Source organism: Magallana gigas, chromosome 10 (assembly GCF_963853765.1).
Source record: "Magallana gigas chromosome 10, xbMagGiga1.1, whole genome shotgun sequence".
Lineage (NCBI taxonomy): Eukaryota > Metazoa > Mollusca > Bivalvia > Ostreida > Ostreidae > Magallana > Magallana gigas.
This window is the reverse complement of record NC_088862.1, coordinates 32,796,948-32,820,422: the sequence shown is the minus strand read 5'-3', so window position 1 is coordinate 32,820,422 and position 23,475 is coordinate 32,796,948. Positions and strand designations below refer to the sequence as shown.

General features: G+C 31.8%; 1 protein-coding gene across 2 annotated transcripts in view; it reads right to left on the bottom strand.

Annotated features, from left to right (window-relative positions):
* The window catches only part of LOC105333022 (receptor-type tyrosine-protein phosphatase epsilon), a 38,015-nt gene extending 17,085 nt beyond the window's left edge, over positions 1-20,930 (bottom strand). Inside the window, exons 1-10 of one of the 2 annotated variants that reach the window (XM_066073734.1) lie at positions 20,768-20,930; positions 15,555-15,785; positions 13,931-14,185; positions 13,706-13,843; positions 9,304-9,444; positions 8,059-8,193; positions 5,076-5,210; positions 3,694-3,828; positions 2,337-2,471; positions 109-243 (exon numbers count right to left, since the gene is read on the bottom strand). In XM_066073734.1, the coding sequence (XP_065929806.1) occupies positions 109-243; positions 2,337-2,471; positions 3,694-3,828; positions 5,076-5,210; positions 8,059-8,193; positions 9,304-9,444; positions 13,706-13,843; positions 13,931-14,185; positions 15,555-15,785; positions 20,768-20,834 (1,507 nt within the window). In that variant the 5' untranslated portion in view covers positions 20,835-20,930. The remainder of the gene's footprint in view (positions 1-108; positions 244-2,336; positions 2,472-3,693; positions 3,829-5,075; positions 5,211-8,058; positions 8,194-9,303; positions 9,445-13,705; positions 13,844-13,930; positions 14,186-15,554; positions 15,786-20,767) is intronic. The other variant, XM_034454675.2, reaches the window with a different exon arrangement.
* Positions 20,931-23,475: the final 2,545 nt, after the last annotated feature.

Genomic DNA, 23,475 nt, shown 5'->3' with positions numbered 1-23,475 from the left:
ATATATATAAGTTTAAAATGTGTGACTATTAGTGTATTATTTTCAACTGTCTGTCAGATTTCTGATTCATGTAAATTATAAAACTCGACTGGTGATGTTTGAACTTACCATCACATCTCTGTCCTTGCCAATTGTTATGACACCCTTTAGAGCAAATGCCGGTCATATTGTGGCAAACACTATTGTTCATACAGTTTCCACATTGATTATCACAATCAGCACCATAGAAATTGTTGCTGCATTCTGAAAAAAAAGGAAAATATCATAAACTCTAATAATTGTACATATTAAATAATTAGTACACAATAAAAAAAAAACAAATAAATGATACCTAATGTAGCTATCCTGAGCTACATACATAAATGATTTACCTGGTTTGCCAGTTTTTACCTTATCAAACTATATTTCTTTTAAGCTAATATTTTCATTTTTTTTTTAATTTTTCAGTTGTAAATTTTTATTTAGAAAGACTAAAAAATAGTTACTTGTTTTAAATAAAGAGCTTTTTAAAATGATATTCATAAATTCTAAAAATAGCAATGATCATCTAGCCCTCATAACAATAATTGAAGTATGAAATGATGTGGAATATCTAGAATAAACCTTGGACATATATTAGTAAACTACAAACATATTTGCCAATGTCAGCAAGTTTTAATTCCAGGTTTAAAGAAATGTAGGAAGAATAAAATTATTTTTTTAAAAAGTAAAATAGATACATGTTAAAAAAAATTGTCTTGCTAAACAAAGAGTCCTGATTTGAACAAATATAAATGTATTATATGTTAGAAAACTAATGTAAAAGTTTGGATTTTACAGTATATAAATAGTGCCTGTTTGGGAGGGTAACAGTTGAAATTGACACCCCAAGAAAACCATTGTCAACCGACGCGAAGCGGAGGTTGACAATGGTTTTCGAGGGGTGTCAATTTCAACTGTTATCCTCCCAAACATGCACTATTTATTTTATTATACTGAATGTCTTAATTTCATAGACGTTTTTACTGATTTAATAAAGAAATGACGTGAATTCCACGGCAAACCATGCGCGCATAATTTATGTGCATGTAAAAATTCGTTGTGTTACCCGTTGCTAAGTGTGTTGCTAACGCTGAGGGTAATAGAACTGATTATCAACTGCGTCTTAACCAATCAGATTTCAGTATTTAACATGAAAGTATAATAATATAGTTTGTTCTTGAGAAAAACTATAACACACTATCTACACTTTTTCTAAGCACCTTCTCTTGAGAAAAATACAATCCAATTCGAATACGATATATTTCTTTTACAGAGACAAAAGTTTAAAAATAAATAAAATAATATGTGCCACCGAAACACTGTTTACTGCTTAAATTGAAGTTCAATCAAGTGTTAAGGTGATAGCTAATGCTATGCTTTTAGTTGTATCTAAATAGATTTTGTCTAAATAGATATGATTCTGTTAAAGAATGTTAACTTGAATCTACATATACCAAAATAAAATTCAAAGGGTTATTTCAAGCCAAATGTTATGGAATTTGTTTTGTGGAAAATGATTAAATGCCCATGTCCTGATACTGTTTAAGGTAAACAATACCAATCCTTGCAAATCGTTTTATAGCCTTCGAATGTATATGTCATATCTAAAATAAAAAAAAGCTAGTGGTACATGTACTTAAGAATTTGTTATGATTAAATAAATAAAGATCCAAATATTTCTCACAAGTTGCCTAAGGAGTACCATACATTGGATAAAACTGACCAGCTTACAGTGGCATAATCACGACTTTGGTCAAATTATTTTTTTCTGTTTTTATTACTTGCAGTGCTTTAGGAATGCATTTGTCATGACAAAATAAAATTTGAGAGTCAGTCGTTAGGTTTAAGCAATACACATTTACAGGGCCCACAACTCTTCGTCATGTAAACAACGCTCGTATCCTGTTTTTGTTTTCATAGTTTCAGTATACAAGTTTAAAATGTTTATCAAGCAGATTTGTATATTTTTTAATTTGTTTTAAGCATAAAGAACAGTTCCTAACGTTTAACAAAATTCATTTTATGACGTTTAACAAATTCATTTTATGTCTAAAATTTGAATTTTTACTTCAAAATGTAAACAAAAACTTTGTTTACATAGCAAAGAGTTATGAGCTCTGTAACTCGCTTTTATTTCAACGACTGACACTAACATTTTATTTGCCTATTAGAAATGCCCAAAGAAAGCATTGTAAACATTAAAATCAGAAAAATTAATTTTGACTAAAATCGTGACCATGCTCCTTTTAACTGTTTTTATCTATGACTAGCAACCCGCCAACCACGAGTGCCCCAGTGTAAATCCTCAAACTTACCGTCACACCTGCTTCCAGCCCAATGATTCTGACATCCATTAGGACAGTGACCTGTCACGTTGTTACACACGTCATTATTGTTACATTGACCACATGGTGTATCACACTTACTTCCGTAATAGTTATTGCTGCATACTGCAAAGACAAATTTTATTGGTCAAAGAAAATCAGTTACTTCTTTCCAGAAAATATTAAAATATGTTTTAACTTAATTTCGCACTAAATACACATTCATACGAGCGAAATCAACAGTTACAATAAGGATATTTGGGAGTCGTTATATTTCTACTTGCTACGTCCATCAATTTTACCAATTGCTTTCAATTGATGATGCAACGAACGTTTTAGATAGCTAATAATTGCAGGAGATCAGGCCTCTATGGTCACCTGAGTACCATAGCACCTACACAGCATTTTAAAATGTTAAAGTGATAGCTAATACTACGTTTTCAGTTGTATCTAAAAAAAAAAATTCTCTAAATAGATATGATTCTGTTAGAGAATGTTAACATGACTTTACATGTACCCAAATGAATTTCAAAGGGTTTTTTCAAGCCAAATTTTATGGAATTTGTTTTGTGGAAAATGATAAAATGTCCATGTCCTGATACTGTTTAAGGTAAAAAAAATCCAATCATTGCAATCCATTCTATAGCATTCGAATGTAAATGTCATATCCAAAATTTAAAAAGCTAGTGGTACTTGAGAATTTGTTATAATTAAATAAATCAAGATCCATATATTTCTCACACGTTGTCTATGGAGTACCATACAATGGATTAAACTGACCAGATTAAAGTGGCATAATCACGATTTTGGTCAAATTCTTTTTTTCTGTTTTTATTACTTACAGTGCTTTAGGAATGCATTTGTAATGACAAAATGAAATATGACAGTCAGTCGTTAGGTTTAAGCAATATACAGGGCCCAAAACTCTTTGTCATGTAAACAAGGCTCGTATCCTGTTTTTGTTTACATAGTTACAATATATTCGTTAAAAATATGAAGCTGATTTGTATATCTTTTAATTTGTTTTAAGCTTAAAAAACAGTTCCTAACGTGTAACAAATTCGTTTTCTGTCTGAAATTGGAATGTTTACTTCAAATGTAAACAACATCTTTGTTTTACATAGCAAACAGTTGTAAGCTCTGCAACTCGCTTTTATTTCAACGACTGGCACTAGACACTAACATTTTAGTTTGCATATTAAAAATGCCTAAATAATGCATTGTAAACATTAAAATCAGAAAAATTATTTTTGACCAAAAATCGTGACCATGTTCCTTTTAACTGTTTTATATCTATGACTAGCAACCCGCGAACCACGAGTGCACCGGTGTAAATCCTCAAACTTACCGTCACACCTGCTTCCAGCCCAATGATTCTGACATCCATTAGGACAGTGACCTGTCACGTTGTTACACACGTCATTATTGTTACATTGACCACATGGTGTGTCACAGTTACTGCCGTAATAGTTATTGCTGCATACTTCAAAGACATATATTATTGGTCAAAGAAAATCAGTTGCTTCTTTCCAGAAAATATAAGAATGTTTACACTTAATCTCGAACTAAATCTAGATTCATACGAGCGAAATCAACAGTTCCAATACGGATATTTGGGAGGCGTACAATATTTGTGTTATAGTTCTACTTGCAACATTCATCAATTTTACTAACTGCTTTCAATTGATGATGCAACGAACTCTTTAGATAGCTAATAAATGCAAGACATCAGGCCTCAATGGTCAACTGAGTACCATAGCACCTACACAGAATTTTAAAATGTTAAAGTGAAAGCTGATACTACGTTTTCAGTTGTATCTAAATATAATTTGGTCTAAATAGATATGATTCTGTTAGAGAATGTTAACATGACTCTACATGTACCCAAATGAATTTCAAAGGGTTTTTTCAAGCCAAATGTTATTGAATTTCTTTTGTGGAAAATGATAAAATGTCTATGTCCTGATACCGTTTAAGGTAAACAACACCAATCATTGCAATCCATTCTATAGCATTCGAATGAATATGTCATATCTAAAATAAAAAAAAAGCTAGTGGTACTTGAGAATTTGTTATGATTAAATAAATAAAGATATATATATTTCTCACAATTTGTCTATGGAGTACCATACAATGGATGAAACTGACCAGCTTAAAGTGGCATAATCACGATTTTGGTCAAATTCTTTTTTTTTCTGTTTTTATTACTTACAGTGCTTTAGGAATGCATTTGTCATGACAAAATAAAATTTGAGAGTCAGTCTTTAAGTTCAAGCAAGACACAGGGCCCACAACTCTCTGTCATGTAAACAAGGCTCGTATCCTGTTTTTGTTTTCCTAGTCTCAATTTACAAGTTTAAAATGTTTATGAAGCAGATTTGTATATTTTTTAATTTGTTTTAAGCATAAAAAACAGTTCCTAACGTTTAACAAATTCATTTTATGACGTTTAACAAATTCATTTTATGTCTAAAATTGGAATTTTTACTTCAAAATGTAAACAAAAGCTTCGTTTACATAGCAAAGAGTTATAAGCTCTGCAACTCGCTTTTACTTCAACGACTGACACTAACATTTTATTTGCCTATTAGAAATGCCCAAAGAAAGCATTGTAAACATTAAAAAAAAAAATGTTGACCAAAATCGTGACCATGCTCATTTTAACCGTTTTATATCTATGACTAGCAACCCGCCAACCACGAGTGTCCCAATGAAAATCCTCAAACTTACCGTCACACCTGCTTCCAGCCCAATGATTCTGACATCCATTAGGACAGTGACCTGTCACGTTGTTACACACGTCATTATTGTTACATTGACCACATGGTGTGTCACAGTTACTGCCGTAATAGTTATTGCTGCATACTGCAAAGACAATTATTATTGGTCAAAGAAAATCAGTTGCTTCTTTCCAGAAAATATAAGAATGTTTGCACTGAATCGCGAACTAAATACAGATTCATACGAGCGAAATCAACAGTTCCAATACGGATATTTGGGAAGCGTACAATATATTTTAAATATTTCTACTTGCAACGTTTATCAACGTTACCAATTGCTTTCAATTCATGATGCAACGAATGATTAAGAAAGCTAATAATTGCTAGGGATTATGCCTCAACGGTCACTTGAGTACCATATCACCTACACAAATTATTAGAGGATTCTCATATATACAATTAATTAAGTTTCATTCTTGAATAAAATTCTTACCTGAAATCTTACAAGGGCATTTATAGGAAAAAAACTGTCTTATATTTGTTGTTCTTTGTTTTTGTTTTTATATTTTTATGTTTTCATAGATAAACCAAATATGGCTGGTGCAAATGCTTAAAAACATAAACAACAATAACAACCCCGCCTCGCACCTCCCACCCCCAGGTGCCACACAGACACTCTCCCCCTTAGGATATTTATACAAAAACAAAAATCACTGATATAAGTCAAATGTCATGTTGTACCTGTTCAGTTATCTGTTATCCATTTAATGATACCATCTGGCATTTATTCAAAAAAATATTATACACATACCACACTTCAGTATTTTTGGCTAAATAATTTTTACTTTACTTTTAACAAGCTTAAAGGGGCATCGTCACGATTTTCGTCAAATTCTATTTTTCTATTTTGAATATTTATAATGCTTTAGAAATGCATTTCTAACGATCAAATGAAATTTGAGAGTCAGTCTTTAAGTTTTAAGCAAGATACAGAGCTAACAAATATGTGTCATGTAAACAAGGCTCGTGTCCTGTTTTTGTTTACATAGGTTCAATATGCCAATTATAAACCTTTTTCAAGCTGGTTTTTCTATCCTCTTATTCATTTTAAGCATAGATAAACAGTTCTTAACGTTTAACACATTCATTTTAGGTTGAAATTTGAAATTTTTACTTCAACATTCAAATTATAAACAAAACCTTTGTTTACATGTCAAAAAATAGGAAGCTCTGTAATTCGCTTATAACTCAACAAATGTCACTCAATTTTTTTTTTGCCCTTCACGAATGCCTCACGTAAGCATTGTAATTATTCAAATTGGAAAAATAATTGTTGCCAAAATCGTGACCATGCCCCTTTTTGAGTCTACTGTTGATTGAAAAATTTTGAAATATTGTTTTAGCTGCTTTGTTTTAAATAAACAAAATATGTGTTTAACTCTGTTCATATCTTACATTGATTTCTTAATTGATTTGGTTTTTTAACAATAATTAATTATTAAATATGAAAAAGCAAGGGCAGATAACTCCATTAACTGTTGCACCCACTACCCAATCTCATGCCAAAGGTTTTTATGATAACTTTTTTTTTGATAGCTTCATTCATTCACTTTCCTAAACATGTTATCATTTCTATCATTGTAGTTCAAGAGCTGAATAAAATAAATCAATTTTTTCACACAATATGCATTCCACTGCATACATTATATGGCTTAATTCAACACTATATGACTAGTTTTGATCTACTCTTGAGTCAAAGCCCCTTCCCAGGGGATCATATAATTTACAGTTTTGGAAAAGGGATCCCTGGTCTGCATAATTATGAATTCAGTTTTTCTTACAGATGTGTGGGAGTAGAGAAGAGGAATTTTGAAAGAAATTTTAAGTATTTTTTTTCTTAAATAAAACACATATCAATTCAATATTGCCAAGTGCAAATTTACCATGTAGCTTTCAAGATAAAAATATCCTACAACTGTGATGGTACAGAAAAAATTGTAAATAAAAAAATGTCACTATGTGGCCACACTTGCTCCAGCCTAGGGCCCGAACCCCCGAACCAGGAACCATGAATTTTACAATTTTTGGTTAAGGGCTTCATTGAGATCATTATCCTGGCTTAGTTTTTCTAAAATACAAATGAGAATAGCGTAAACTTTTAAGATCTAATATCTTTTACTATGTGCTCATATTGGTCCACCCTAGGGTCTAAACCTCTGTCATAGGGGTCATTACTTTCACAATTTAGGTAATCATGGATATCATAACCATGCATTTAGTTTTTCTAAAAAATATATAAGAGTAAAGAAGATGATTTTCGAACATTGATAACACTCTTGCTGTATGGTCATGTTACAGTCAATAACCCCACCCTAGGGCCTGAACCAAGAGTAATGAATTTCACAATTTTATTAGAAAGCTTCATGGACATTATAACAATGCTTTTAGTTTTTTCCCACATGTTGTGGAAGTGGAGAAAACGATTTTTTGAAAATTTGGCTATTTGGCCCCGCCTGTGGCGCCTCGGAGGTTATAGAACCATAAATTCACAATTTTGTTTTATCTTACCATAGAGATGCTTCACACTAAAAATGGTTAACAATTGGTTTTGAAGTTTTTAAGAAGAAGTTAAAAATGTAAAATAATTAACGCACGACGATGGACAAAGACCAGTCGCAAAAAGTCACCTGAGTGACTTTATTGACCTAAAAAATATGACCATGAAGTCATTAAACCTCACACATACCCATTAAGGCCACATGTTTGTATTACAGTTAAAGTAACCGATCCATAATACCGCCAGATTTAAAGAATTAGGATAAAAACAGATATGTATGGGCTTAATACTCAGCATACCTAGACATAACTTTGATGTTAAAGTGTCAATAAGAATATGTTTAAATTATCAACAAATAAAGTAAGATATTTATCGACTCAGAATTTCGTAATCACTACCAACCAATTTTTCGGTTTGTTAGCGATTTAAAACTCACCGTCACACCTTTCCCCTGTCCAGTGATTGTGACATCCCCCTGGGCATATACCTGTTTTATTATTACATACGTCATTGTTCAAACAGTGTCCACAAGGAGTGCCACAGTCGAGACCGAAATAATGATCACTGCACACTGAAATAAAGACAAATAAAGCAATATTGTTCATTGATAAAAATATATATATATAACTTCTTATTTTTTCACAAATATCAATAACTTGTGTCACTTCAGCTATAGTATCGAGAGTGTTTATCCTGCTTTAGCTTTGCGTTCACGCAGTTGAATAGAGTTAGAGAGAATAAAATTTATTGAAATGGATTTTTGGGAGAAAATGGAAGTAAATTTGCTGCATACACAGCCAAAATGTTTAAATATATAAAAACAGAATGACTGTTAATGGCTAAGCGATGCACACCTGTCTTACTTTGTTCATCCAAATATCACGAACCGATATAATGAATGATTTGATACACTAAAAGAACCTATGAGAAAAGTCTGTAATAACTGCTTAATACGTTAGTTTAAAATCCATTTAGCTATCGGTAAAATTGTTTTTAGCTTAACAAGGTCAAGATGATCATTAAACATAAATTCATTAAGTATTTGAACCAAAGCCCTTACGCTCATTTTTAAATAAGAGAAGAATCAAATAATATGTTTACTTGTTTATTTTTAACACATATTTATTTGTAAATCATATTGCATTTTGTTTATTTTAGGGTTAATATCAGAGACATAAATAATAGAGATTGCCAACTCCGCAATTAGCATGTTTTGTTTTTGAAAAATGTTACGGGACCAACGTTATTTTGAGAACAACATGTTAGTAAACTGAGATAATGATCTTAAATCAAAAGTACATATTGTTTTTTATGAAAAATGTGCATAGGTTTTAGATCTGTTTAAAACAAAAAATTGAAAAATAAGATTAATATATAGAAAATATTTTTGCCAGGTATAAATCATCGGCGAAATCTTGGACGATGGGTAGCCAATTGCTACATAAAACTCCTCTTTTAATATTGTTTATAAGACATAAACTCACAATATAAAATATTTTGAATGTTTTTGTAATAGGTTTTAGCTGTTTATATTTCGATATAATTGTTTATTAGAAAGACATACTGATTCAAACTGGGAATACTTTACAATAGGGACCGCGAGATTTCGCGAGTTCTCGATCAGTTGCCAATCTTTGTTATTTATGTCTCCGTTGATACGTAAAAAATTCGATATACATACGGTGGCAAAAATATCCAGTCCAGTAGTTTTTACACCCATTATCACATTTACCGTTCGTTTTATTGCAAAACTCGTCATTTTTACAATGACCAGGACATTTATGACACACTCTATTAGAAACAAAAGTGCCATCCATACATTCTGAAAATAATAAAAAATATCATATTAAAGTATTATAAAATAAATTTGCTTAGCTGGTCGATTGTTTCAACGTTTTAAATGTATTTTTCAATGTGCTGCCTATGCGAAAAGACACCCATAAGTGTGTTTTTTTGAGGATGATTAATATCGCCAAAAACTAAAGGTAAGATGACATAATTCGGTAAAGCGTTCATTTCACTATTGTTTTGTGTATAGCATGAGCAACATACATCAGCGTGATAAATTTTCCAAACATGGAGCAACTGCATTGTTTTGCTAAAAAAGAAAATCTGACAACTCTGACAAACCTTTGCAAGGATGCTTACTCTTCAATAACAACTGATCCTACCTCTAATATTTGTAGAGGTTCGTGCAATTTATATATAAAAACAATTCTTTTCAGCTCACCTGAACCGAAGGTTCAAGTGAGCTCTTCTGATCACCCGTTGTCCGTCGTCCGTCTGTCTGTCCGTCTGTCCGTCTGTCTGTCTGTAAACTTTTCAAATTTTTGACTTTTTCTCTAAAACCACTGGGCCAAATTTAAACAAACATAGTACAAGGCATCCTTATGGGAAGGCAATTATAAATTGCTAAACTAAAGGACTAATTTCTTTTTAAAAGGGAGATAATTGCGAAACAGTGAAAATAGGATGCATGTCTTTAAAAATCTTCTTCTCAAGAGCCACAGCACCAGAAATGCAAATATTTACGTAAAAGCTTGTATATTTAATGATAATTCTAAATTGCAAAAACCATGACCCTCATACCAAAACCGGGGCCCCAGACGGGGTTCAAAGTTTACCATAGAAATACAACGGAAAAATGTTTTAAACAATCTTCTTCTCAAGAACCACTGCACCAGAAATGCCAATATTTACACAAGAGCTTGCATATATTGTGAAAATAATAAATTGCAAAAATTGTGACCCCCGGACCACAACAGGGGGCCCAGGTGGGGTTCAAAGTTTAACATAGAAATGCAGAGGGAAAATGGTTTAAAGATCTTCTTTTTAAAAACCACTGCACCAGAAATGCCAATATTTACATAAAAACTTGTATATATAATGAAGATTCTAAATTGCAAAACTCGTGAACTCCGGACCAAAATTAGGGCCCCAGGCGGGGTTCAAAGTTTAACATAGAAAAACAAAGGAACAATGTTGAAAAATCTTCTTCTTAAGAACCACTGCACCAGAAATGTCAATATTTACACAAAAGCCTGAACATATAGTGAATATTATAAATTGTAAGAATTGTGATCCCCGGACCTAAAATGGGGCCTCAGACTGGGTTCAAAGTTTAACATGTATAGGAAAATGTTTAAACATTTTCTTCTCAAGAACTGCAATGCAACAGTTTGAGATATTACTTTGCATACATCCTTTGCTATTGTAGATTCTAAATTGTTAAATTCGTGACCCCCGGAATAATACTGGGGCAACAAGAGGGGTTCAAAGTTTAACATAGAAATATATAGGAAACATGTTTATAAATCTTCTCGAGAACTACAATGTTACATTTTGTGAGATTATTATGCAAGGATCCTCAAATAGTGAAAACTCTAAATTGTAAAAGCTGTGACCCCCGGACCAACACTGGGGCCCCAGAAGGGTTTCAAAGTTTAACATAGAAGTATATAGGGAAACTGTTTAAAATCTTCTCAAGAACTACAATGCAACAGTTTGTGGGATTACTATGCAAACATCCTCAAATTGTCAAGATTCTTATCTGTGTAAGCCGTGACCCCCAGACTAATACTGGGGACCAAGAAGGGGTTTAAAGTTAACATAAAAAAATATAGGGAACATGTTTGAAAATCTTCTTCTCAAGAACTACAGTGCAACAGTTTGTGGGATTACTATGCAAGCATCCGTGGCTATAGATTCTAAATTGGTAAAATCTAATACTGGGGCCCCAAGAGGAGTTAAAAGTATAAAATAGAAGTAAATAGGCAAAATGTTTAAAAATCTTTTTCTCTAGAACTGCAATGCTACACTTTGTGAAATCAATATGCATGCAACCTTGGATAATGTAGTTTCGACTTTTTTAAAATAGTGACCCCTGGACTAATACTGGTGACCCAAAACGGATTCAAATTTTAACGTAGAAGTATATATGGAAAATGTTTAAATATCTTCTTTTCGAGACCTACACTGCTTTAATGTGTCATATTATTACGTAAGCATCTTTAAATAGTGTAGATTCTAAGTTACTAAAGCCGTGACCCTCGATCTAATACTGGGATCCCGGAAGGGGTTCAAAGTTTAACATAGAAATATGTATGGAAAATGGAAAATTTTCTTCTCGAGAATTACAATCCTACAGTTTGTGAGATTACTATGCAAGCATCCTCAAATAGTGTAGATTGTAAATTGTTAAAGCTAACCATAAACCCTAGACCAATACTGGGGCCCCAGAAAGATTTTCAACGTTTAAAATAGAAATAGCACATGAAACCAAATTAAATGTAACAAGGAACTGTTGTTCAGGCCTAGGTGAGCAATGTGGCCCATGGGCCTTTTGTTATGATGTTATTACGAGCAAACAGTATACATATATAGCATTAAAACTTAAGTTTTTTCGCTGTTCTAGGGGAAGGTTTGTTTATTTTTACCAATGTTTGGTTGATTCATTAATCTGAACCCAATGATTTTGAACACTACAATTCAAGTTTTTGACTTGAAATCAATTTGACCACATGTCATTTATAACTGCGTCCCATAAGCTATTGGTCATAATTATGGATAAAAGCATTAATCTGAGAAACCATCGACTACCGTTATTTCGAAATTCCTCTTTTAATATTAGGATGGAAATAGCGTGTGATTATTTAGATGTTTTCAAGTATTATTCCTTCGCGAAATTTTGGCTATGATGTAAATAAAGAATAGTTTGCATGAACATTTATATTTTTTTCTTTCTAATTATTTAAAAAAACTTATCAATTTCAGTTTGACATATGTTAGTATTAACTGATAAACATTTAGAAGATAAACATAATTTTATAGATAAATAAATGCAACATGAAAAACTGCCTCTATTGTTTCTCTTTAAGTGAGGTTAAATAGATAAAGTTTGACGTGACACTGCTGCGAGAGTAAAATGGTTAAATTTGACATCAAAAATATCCTTTCTGGGTAATTATGTATGTGTAAGTTTGTGAATTTCCCATAGTTACTAAAGTTTAGAAGCATGAGAAGACTCCTTCGTGAATATATTATTTGTATGTATAAATAATAATGTGCCATGTTTTAAAAATAGATATTTGTATAACTGAATACAAATCAAAGTACTGAAGAACTGACGGGAGTTGATTTTATCGATTATTATTTTTTTTTAAATCAGCGATATATTATTTTGCATGGCAGGTAGTTTCCTATATGTATTTGAATTATGCACATTTTTTTTTAAAATATGAATTATTATCCGACAAGAAATTCGCGAAAACCCCATATGAATCATGTTGTGTATTATTCAAAGAATGTATTCCATCAAACTACGTATCAGTAATCGATATTTCAAAGAAATAATATGGATCCAAGCAATATTAAAATCTAGTCTCGTTCAACCAGACGCTCGGCTGTCCCCGTTAGTCTACGATAAGCAACAGAGACTCTCTGCTTGTCGGCAGTTTACGAAAATATTGAAATCTGGCGTAGGAATACATACAATGTATGACTACAAAAAATATCTAAATTGTTCGTCTCATTTAAGATTTGACTATTTACAAGGCATCTATAATTAAGTTTCTTTGAAAAACAATGTTTTAGAATACATTACATCGAATTTATCGATTATTTTCAAGGACTTAATGTTATCAGCGGTGTTAGTTTGTGCTTAATTTCAAACACTGTTTCACTTTCGGTTTGCCTGAGAAACTACATAGTAGAGTTGATTTAAAATCAAGTCCAAAAAAACTATTTTATTTATTATCATTAGAAAAGTCAAATTGATTTCTTTTATTTCTTGAGCATTTTAAGTTGGGTTTTTTTCTTGACTGTAAAAATAGTCTCCATTCAAATTTGTCAAAAGTGTCCTTGCACTTCATTTCATTCTAAAGAAAGAAATCTCTAAATGTGATTTCCTTGCAAGATGATAGCATGCAGATTGGATACATCGGCAAATGAGATGAACGTATGTAAATGACTTTTTTTTTTAATTCCAACAGAATTTGCAAAAATCAGACATTAATGAAACACATGACTTACAAATATTAACTTACCATTGATAGTGTTTACAGTCATAAGAAAACACGTCATACCTTTGCAATCTAATGTGTTTACGTTCGAATCTAAACAGCCATATATACAAGATCCATTGAAAGCGTCACAATGTCGATCTTTACAATCGGTTGAGCACAAGCTTCCGCATCCAGAAGAATACCTGTTATCATCACATCCTGAAACGAACAGTCAACTTAGAGAAACACGGCAAGTTTTATGTGCTTGTAATTTAATTTTGTTTTTATAAAAAACTGTTGACCTACCCATTACTTTAATTTCACAAATTTCCACGTTTGTATACATTTCGTTACTAGAGCATGTTGACTGGTATCCCTGTGGTCTCTGGTTTGTGAACACAATCTGACGAGCAAGTCTGTTAACAGTTATATTCAGTATCGGTGCAGGACAGCCGGACATTGGGTCATGGTGGTACACTAAGCTGTGGGGGTCAGGTGATCCAGGATTAAACGTTTCTTCGTTGAATGCGCTTATCGAAAAGCCAGCTAATCTATTGAAAGCTTTAAAAAGAAACAGTTTCAAGTAAAAAATGTAGTTTCAAGCAACAAACAGAGAGTGATTTTTTTTGTCTTGTAAACAAAGCATTAGTCTAGTTATTGTTTTATATGTGTTTTCTCGGTAAAATTTCGATCAGATTTTGATTTTTCTGTTGCTAATATAATTTATGAACACGTTGAATCAGTTAATCGTAATTGCCACGGGTCATTTTGTCAAAATATGGTTATTATTAGGCTCGAGCTTTATTTGTTTACATAGCAAATAATTCTTCTAACATTCAAGTTTTGGTCATTTTTTCGAAGAGTACAAGTTAACTTTTTTATATGTTAAAAAAACCTATAATATACTAAAAAAAACTATAATAAGACTAAAATATACTCTCTAAATAATATATCAAATCTTGTCTCAGTTTTTTTTTTAATCATATAACATATTACTAAATATAAAGCTTTTTAGTAATTATTATTTCATAAACAATCAGCAGAGTAAAACTATTTTATTATGCACCTATTTACTAATCATGATGGCGTAAAACTGTCAATCCTTATTGTCAGTAAGCATTTTATTATACTAAATAAATATTTTGTCAACGAATTCAAAGCCATGGAATAACGTCAGACAGGTTCGGAGATTAAACAAGAGGCTTCAGTTATTTTTGGGCAAAACCTAAGAAACTATCGACAGTAAGTGGAGTCTTATTACAATATTAGGGTTATTTTTTAACACATAACACCATTTTATACATAAGAAATACAGGGGAACAATTCAGTTGAATAAACACCAAAACTTTCTTGACAAACGTGGTGTATACTGGCAAACACTATATATGTTTCTATGCCAAAACAGTTACATCTAAAGATGTATTTAAATTAAAGAATTCTATATCAAGATTGAAAATGTAAAGTTTATGTTGGATCTATTCTATTAGCAGATTCAAATCATCTAGTATGCAAAAAAAATAATCAATAAACATCCTTGTTTATAAAGTGAATTTAAGATTTATACCCTTCATTTTTTTTTAGATTTTATCTGATAAGAATGGTTTTTATTTTATGTGGTTTTTTTATTATTTTGTTTTTTTAAACGACTTTGCTCCTATTGCGTTAAACAAAACATTTGAAATAATAAGTGGGAGTTGCAACGTCTATTAAACACAATTTATAGACATATCTTTAATATAGAATATCAAAATAGTTTGCCTGTTATATCAACAATCACCAATACCCATGCCTATAGTACAATATTTAACTTCATCTACATGTAAATTACAAATTCAAAGAGTACATGTACAAGTCAATGTTGTAAATTATTATTTCCGTTTTCCTGCTTTCTTTTTAGTGCTTAAACAACGTAGTTACATATTCAACATACTATTTTCATTTCGGAAGTAGATTTCAATATATGCAACGTTGAAGAGTCGTTGCAACTGCACATTCAGCCAAACTGATCTGTAGTTTTTAGAAAAGTCCATTATGGCACATGATCCTCCGTAAGCGGTCTGGTTTGTATTTCCATCAACAACTTTATCGGCTGACCAATTGGGAGTGTGGGGAATTCCGTTCATCGTTGCACTCCCTTGTAAGGGTTTATGAGCCACATTCACTTGAAAACAAGAAACACCAAAATTTAAATCTATTAATTCAGTATTGCAACTTTTGATAAAAAACTTTTGACAAAAAACTGTAACGTACCGTATCGCGATGACTCGTAATTTAAAAACGATGTATATCTACATAGAACTTAAATTTATACTTGTTAAATTATATTGTTCAGTTTTCAACTTGTATGGAGTATCAATTATCTGTCATGGATTTTACTTTTTTAGTCAACAACAAAATTGATTGTTAGTTGCGCAGATTATCAGTAATGCTTTAAAATGGCGATCTAAACGTCAATTAACTATTATGAATATCTGTATTTCTAATGTCATGTGTTAAAACGGACGAAATAGTAACATTATTTACCATGCATATAGCAGGAACCGTTCTTTATAATCAACACTTCTTAGTAACAACTAGTAAATATGCATATCGTATGCTTCAAATTTTGGTAGGGCTCTGGTTAACTGAACAAGAGGCCCACGTGCCTTGCCGATCATATGAGAACCATAGCCTGTAGAAATTCTAGAGAAGTCGTATCAATGATAACTTGTACCTTAAAATAGAACCCATTATCTCAAGAACTTTATGTTTTTCATAGTATTCTGCACGGATATACATATATTCTAGTTGAGTTATGTTGACAAGAAATACCAATATATCGGATACGAGTGCATCAATTATCTAGTAAGGGATTTTTGAAACTCTGGTTCAGACCATTATTTCTTGAATTTGCGCCCGCAAATGCATTAAATGCCACAGTTGAAATTATAAACTCTATCTTAGGAGTATTGCAATGTTTTAACATAACTAGGAGTGTTATTAATGACAAATTCAAGCGCGGTCTTGAGCACATAAATGCTACATCATTTAAACCACAAAACTTATCGCACACTTGAACCTTTCTATGACTCACAGCTTTTGATTTAAAGATGTAACTAAAAACAAAGGGGCCATCTATAAGTCTCTCTTGAGTTAAGGCCAAACTCTCAGTGACCATAACAGAATAGTTTTTAATTGATTTGCTGGTTATATACTTAAGACCAATTTCAAATCTCAAAGCAAGAAATAATATTTGTATTGTCATTCCAGCAAATTCCAGTCAATGAAGTCAATTTTTAAGGTTGTTTGGAGTAAATATATGATGACAATTCAATTAGAGAGGCATCACTCACATGTAAGACAAAAACCTGTAAAACCTGACAGTCAGGATTGAATAAAAACAATGCTAACTATATGATATTTTGAATGAGATTAATGATTGACAACGATATTTTCGCCGATTTGTTGAAACAGCTCAGCACATTTATTGGTATTACATTTGTTGTAGCCTAAAAGAAGATGGACAAACATAGATTTTTTTGTACAAATACCTGGACTTTGCTAAGTAACCACCTCCATTTAAACACTTCATATAGTTAATGGGTAAAATGAGAGCGATGTAAAATTATCTTGGAGTGTACAAAAATCCATCAAAATAGGATATATACGGTAATCTTAAAACCTACAGAACATAGGATGAAACACGGCAAATGTATCCAGAAACAACCACATAATAACTAATATATTTACAAAATATATTTGGGGTAAAATCAAACAAATGACCCGTTTATTAGGAGCACAATATAAAAAACAACCATTCGTAAAATGAAAGTGAAGCTTTCCGCAAGGGGAGTTTTAAAAAGCGTCGTTAATTTTGAAGGCAACACCCTAACTGCTTTAAGTGCAGTGCATTAACTTAACACAGCAACAAATCTTCTCCGTGTTCGGTGTGCCGGAGCACACATCACACTTCAGCTATTCGTTGGTTTGTGAGAATTGGTAAGAACAAAACGGGTATTCACCTCAGGTCGCGTCGTATTAGTGCATTACACTGTATGGCATAGTTAATGACAAACTGCCCTATGCTAGGTTATTTTAGTGAACGGATTTCGATGTGATCGTATCTAAGAAGCTGTTTATACTGTCTCACCCTGGGAAGCACAGTAGCACCACTCGTTCAACTACACCTCAAAATATAAACCGATGTTTACTGATATGTTGGAACAGAACTGAATATGAACAAAAAAAAAAACACAATCATTTAGGTTTTAAGATTGCAAAGAGATAACATATGATATACAAGTAATCTCTAGATTAATTATTTTTGAGTCGTTTTTATCCGTGGTGGTCAACGTAAGTAGGGGTACACCTATCTCCTGTTTGGCGGGGTCATTATGTTTTAGCAAATTCTATTTCAGTGATTTATTTTGTTTTTGTTACAACAAAGAATAATAACTTTGCTAACTTTGCTTTGCTTAAAACAAGAGTTATCTTTTTTGTGAGGACAAAGGCAACATATCGGCTGCAAGCGTTATCGATAAGTTACCCATCGATCATTTTATGTTTGGTTTTACAATACAAATCTATGGTACCCTCCATTAGTGTAACTGGGATTGTTTTGATAAAAATTAATAAATGGTCCCTACGTATACGTTTGTAAGCATGTAAATTTGTGGGAAGGTGTTACCCACAAAAGCCATAAACATTGGTTCTCCATTAAGAATGATGATTTCTCAGTTTATACCCTTGAATTTAACAAAAGTAAAATTCAGCTTAAATCGTCTTTGTTGCAAAAAAGGAAGTCTTTACAAACATTAAAAAAAAATACTCTAGTGTATAAACATCATTATACAAACAAATTGTATGAGGTTAAGTTCAAGATAGTTAGAAAAAGTATTAAACTCTTAGCTGAAACATGGTACATGGTAATTAAACAAAAAAATCAGTTAAATGCAATTTAATTCGTGCTTGGATGTTGTACAAAATCTGCATCAGTAGATCAATTAGAAATCAATGAATTTATCTAAATTACTTGGAAAGCCCTAAGGCATTTAAAAACCTTAGTGGCCCTGTTTTTTTACATTTTAATTTCATTTTGTTTCCCTTTTTTCACGATTAGAGATAAGCTGAGTGCATGGTTATGATATCTATGAACCTCTCTCACAACATGGTGGAAGTCATGGTCCCTAGGTCGGGGGTTAAGGCTCTCGGGTTGGGCCAATATGGTCACAAAGTAAATATGTATAAGAAAAAAATAAATAAATGCATTCATTGTTTCTGTATTTTATCAGTTGGGGAGTGTAATCTTATCAAAGAAAATCTTTGTTTGTCCTTCTTATATAGAGCTTTTGCATCTGATGCATTCAGGAATATGTGTTTATTTCTATAGCTACGACTGCAATATATTTGGCTTGTGTTACAGATGAAAAAGCAAATATATCTTGCTCAATATACCAGTGTATTGAATTTACTAAAATCCAGATGATTTTGTGACAAACTATACACAGAAACCTGTAGAAGATGCATTAGATTAAATTGAAGGTAAGTTTACAGTAGTATGCTCTTGGAGCTAGGGTATAGAATATCAGAGAGTCCCTGTGCGATCCCGTCTCCCCCCCCCCCCTCCAACATCAAGTAATAAGAGCGAGGATTACAGTCAAAGTCTTGAAGGTGGAAATTTAATTTTGAAGTGCAAAAATAAGACTCTCTGAATGTCCATCTATGAGTAATGACACATATGTGACCGTTAAGACTTGTGGTTCTCTTATAGATACAATAAGACTCTTTGTGTGTACCATTTACACTGTTTCAGTCTAACGGAGGCGTTGTTTTCTGTTAGGTTTATGTTTAATTTGTTTGTTTGTTTGTTTGTTTGTTTTTTGTTTGTTTGTTTGTTATTATTTTTAGGGGGTGTTTTTTGGTTTGTTTTGTTTTGTTCTGTTTTTGTTTTTGGGGTTTTTGTTTTTGGGGTTTTTTTTTGGGGGGGGGGGGCTGTCGAGAATACCATCACCTAAGTACCAATACATGTAACGTTTAAGATAACATGATAAAGATATATCAAAAGGATGAGACGACAGAGAATCCTGTTTTTAAATGCCCAACCCCAAGGAGGAGTATAAGAGCGAGTCATTGGTAGTTCTTGCATGAATTTAGACATACTTGCTGTTAAAAGGCAAAGTTAAATACCTGGCTGAAGTTTGCACCATACGCAACTCCCGGTCGTTATCACTTAATGCAGAAACTCTTTATCATCGATGGAACTCAGACCAACTGTATACCGTATAGTTTACCCAAAAAGAAGGGGGTCGTTTTCCGAACATTTAGTTTCATGTTCTAACCGATATATATATCTATATATATATATATATATATATATATATATATATATATATATATATATATATATATATATGAAGATGTGGTGTGGCACCTGCATGACAGTTTACAAATGAAACTAAAACGGCATGCAAGTAAAACATCTAAGGACAGGGGATAGTGTCTTTCTACGCGAGTAAAATTTTCACAAGAGTCTAATGTCAAAGAAGATAGTCAAGCGCTCAATTCAGAACAATGACGGAAGGGTCTGGAAAGTTGCCGTTTGTGTCGCTAAGGACAAAGCAGTTTACAGCTTACTCACAACTAAGATAATGCATCGGTGTTATTCGTTTACATTTCCCCATTTACACAGGGTTAACATATGCGTAAAATTATAAACGTTTTGTTCATTTTTATCAGTCAAATATATCAGATAATTTTATCCCAATAAAATCTTTATCGTGTCACATGACACATGTATCTGATGAATCAACAAGGTCATCAGATTTTCTTTTCGACAGCAATCGTTTTACCTGTTTATTCTCTGTATTCTTCTGTTTTAACCCAAGTGTAAAGTTCGCTAAATAGTGTGTTTTATTGCATATGCTTCTTTATTACTCCGATTTTTCTTGATGGTAAACACAATTAATAATTGTTTTACATGGATTTTAATGAAATTGCTTGAAGAATGCAATTTGATACTATTCATCATACATTAAACATATGTACATTCCGGGTTGTTTTCCAACCTCTGTCAAATTGTTGTCATGTCACATTTAAAGTGAAAGAACAAACTCTAACTTATACTTTTATCTAATGATTAGCATGTCATGTATAAGCTATATTTACCATAACATGATGTCCGACTAACCAAGACTTGTAGAAGAAGCAGATTTCTTGCTAGATCCGACCACATCGTTTTAACAGATGAAAGAAGAATGAAATCCTTTAACTTCCTTGTTTGGTTAGGGGAAGTTTTTGCTTTCGGTGCTTGAACATAAATAAAGCGAGACCTTTATATTGAGAATTTAAATCTATATATCTCTCTCTCTGCATTGGAAAAATGTCTCTGGTTTAAGTTGTAAATTTTAACTTTGTAGAAAACACTTATGATTCAAGAGAAGAGGTGTTCTATATATAACTACCTAGTTAATTTTAGCATTGCCGCCCATCGCAAACAAAACCTTGAATGTTGGTTATGTAGAGCGTGTTTTAAAAAGTGTTATATATTTAATTATTATTTTATTTTCTTTAATTATCTGTCATATTATCGAATAACTCAAACAATTCTTTACAGTTGCTTGGTTTTTTAAACTTACGTAAAGGCATGCATTAATATGAATGAATGATTGGTTTATTTTATTCCGTAAAAATTAATTGTATCAGCTTTTCAAAATATAAACAAATTTATAGGATAGGAATTAATTATTTATACAAATACAATGACATATTTTACTTAAATGGACCACTGTTATCATCTTATCTTAAACCAAGCATGTTTTAAAGGGAAATAGCGATATATTTTTGTGATTTTAACTAGTCATGCAATGGTTTCAAGCATATCGCGTTAACGAACAAAAAACCAAACCCTTGATTTGTACAGATTTTTTCTGTTTTTATGACAGTTGCATACATCAAAGATCAAAATTGGTTCAGTATCAATTATAGGTTGCATTTATTTTTATAAAAAAGAATCTTAAGCATACACGAATCTTACTTAACGAGGCCGGGTCTAATTTGTTCTGCCCTAGATCTTTTAATGGAATTTCTTACATGAATTTTTACTGATATAATTATTATTTTAAGATAAAAAAAAATAAGACTTTTACCACACCGTTTGCTTAAGGGGTCATCTCAAAGTTTGTTAATTTTTAACATAGGACTCAATGGGAGTTTGCTTAAAATGTATCAATTTTGCACATTTTTACATTTGTTTAAACCTCTGCCCTAGGGATTTCTTTTTCTGTTCTACATATTAAAGTTATTGGTGAAAGGCATCAAATGGTCCAAAAAAAATGTACATTCTGGTTAGTTCCAGAGGTCTTATCAAAGTTGTTTTTGTATGCCCAATTTCCCAGATTTGTCAGATAATGGCTATTTTTTATTTGACAAAGGCGGAAATGGTAATCTTTATAGTATTATTAAAACATTCAGACATATTTAAGTAATAAATAAATATATAACATCACATATTAAGGGTCATTATTATAAAATACATGGTTACTGTCTTGATATATATGAATTAAGCTAACTTTAGGCGGATTAAGGAAACGTGACAGAGTGCTAGGCTTGCTGAACCCTCTTCACATTTACAACAACAAAACGTGTACCTGTAATAACATCATTAAAACAGCATTTATGTACAATTGCATAGTTTAAACAACAAACATTACTTTTGTTTCTCATTCCTTACTTAAACAAAATACAATCTAAAGTTTAAAAATGTAACAATATAAACATAAGCAAACAAAGTCAAGGATCTGTACTTTAAAAGTAATTACACGAGCATATGAAGAGGTAACATAACACTCTTTTATTCAGTCGTACAGAAAATAAATCACTACTGGTAAATGTAATTTATCACGAGAGCTAAATCCAATAACATTGGAAATTATTAGATTTCTATGTCAAACGATGTAACAATTGGATGATTCTAGTTTGGAATTTCTCTTCCTATTACAGACTTCTCAATTATAAATAGCTTAAACATGTCAAGCTTTAAAAAAAATCTTGAGAGTTTAAAAATCATTTGACACGACGTGCAAACTCAGGTAGCAAGGTGTTCCAATTATCTGTTTCCGTAATTTGATATATGTAACCGCACATAATAACCAATGTACACACAAAAATTGATGATACCCAATCTCACGAGGGAATGACAAATTGAAAAGTAAACTTGGTGGCTTAGATTAAATAGATATTTATTACACACGCTCGTATGCTATTTTTTAAAATATTTATTGTAGTGGTTTAAACTGCCACAATTTATATCAAGCAGATACTAGTAATATATGCATGGATAATAAAGAATTTAACCCTCTTAGTTTAATTCATATATATACTCTCATGAGTTAATGAAAAATGATTTGTGCCTTTAATCAAACAATCAATCTTAAATAGATATCAAGAAATCTAAGACATTTAATAAATTAGGTGTGTATGATTTATAGACTATGGAACAAAAAATAGGTTATACTTTGAAAACAGTTTAACTTTTAAAAGGTTATTTAAAAAAGTTACGTACTAAAATCAAGAGCTCTGTATTGGTTCAATGCAGTCATCTGTTCTTTTATTTAAATGCGTAAAAGCAGTATTTGTGAAAAATCTTTTTTTTTTACTTTCAAACATTTTACTTCATTTTGTAGAAATTCCGGGTTTATTAATTTAAGAAATGAACTCAATGTATTCCCAAGTAATTCGAGTTTAACCTGGGTTGGGGCAATCAATTTACGCTTTATAATCCGCGAAGCGGATTATAAAAAAACGTAAATTACTACAACCCAGGTTATACGAGTATAACTTGGGTAGATATTGAGTTCATTCCTTATAATTTAATT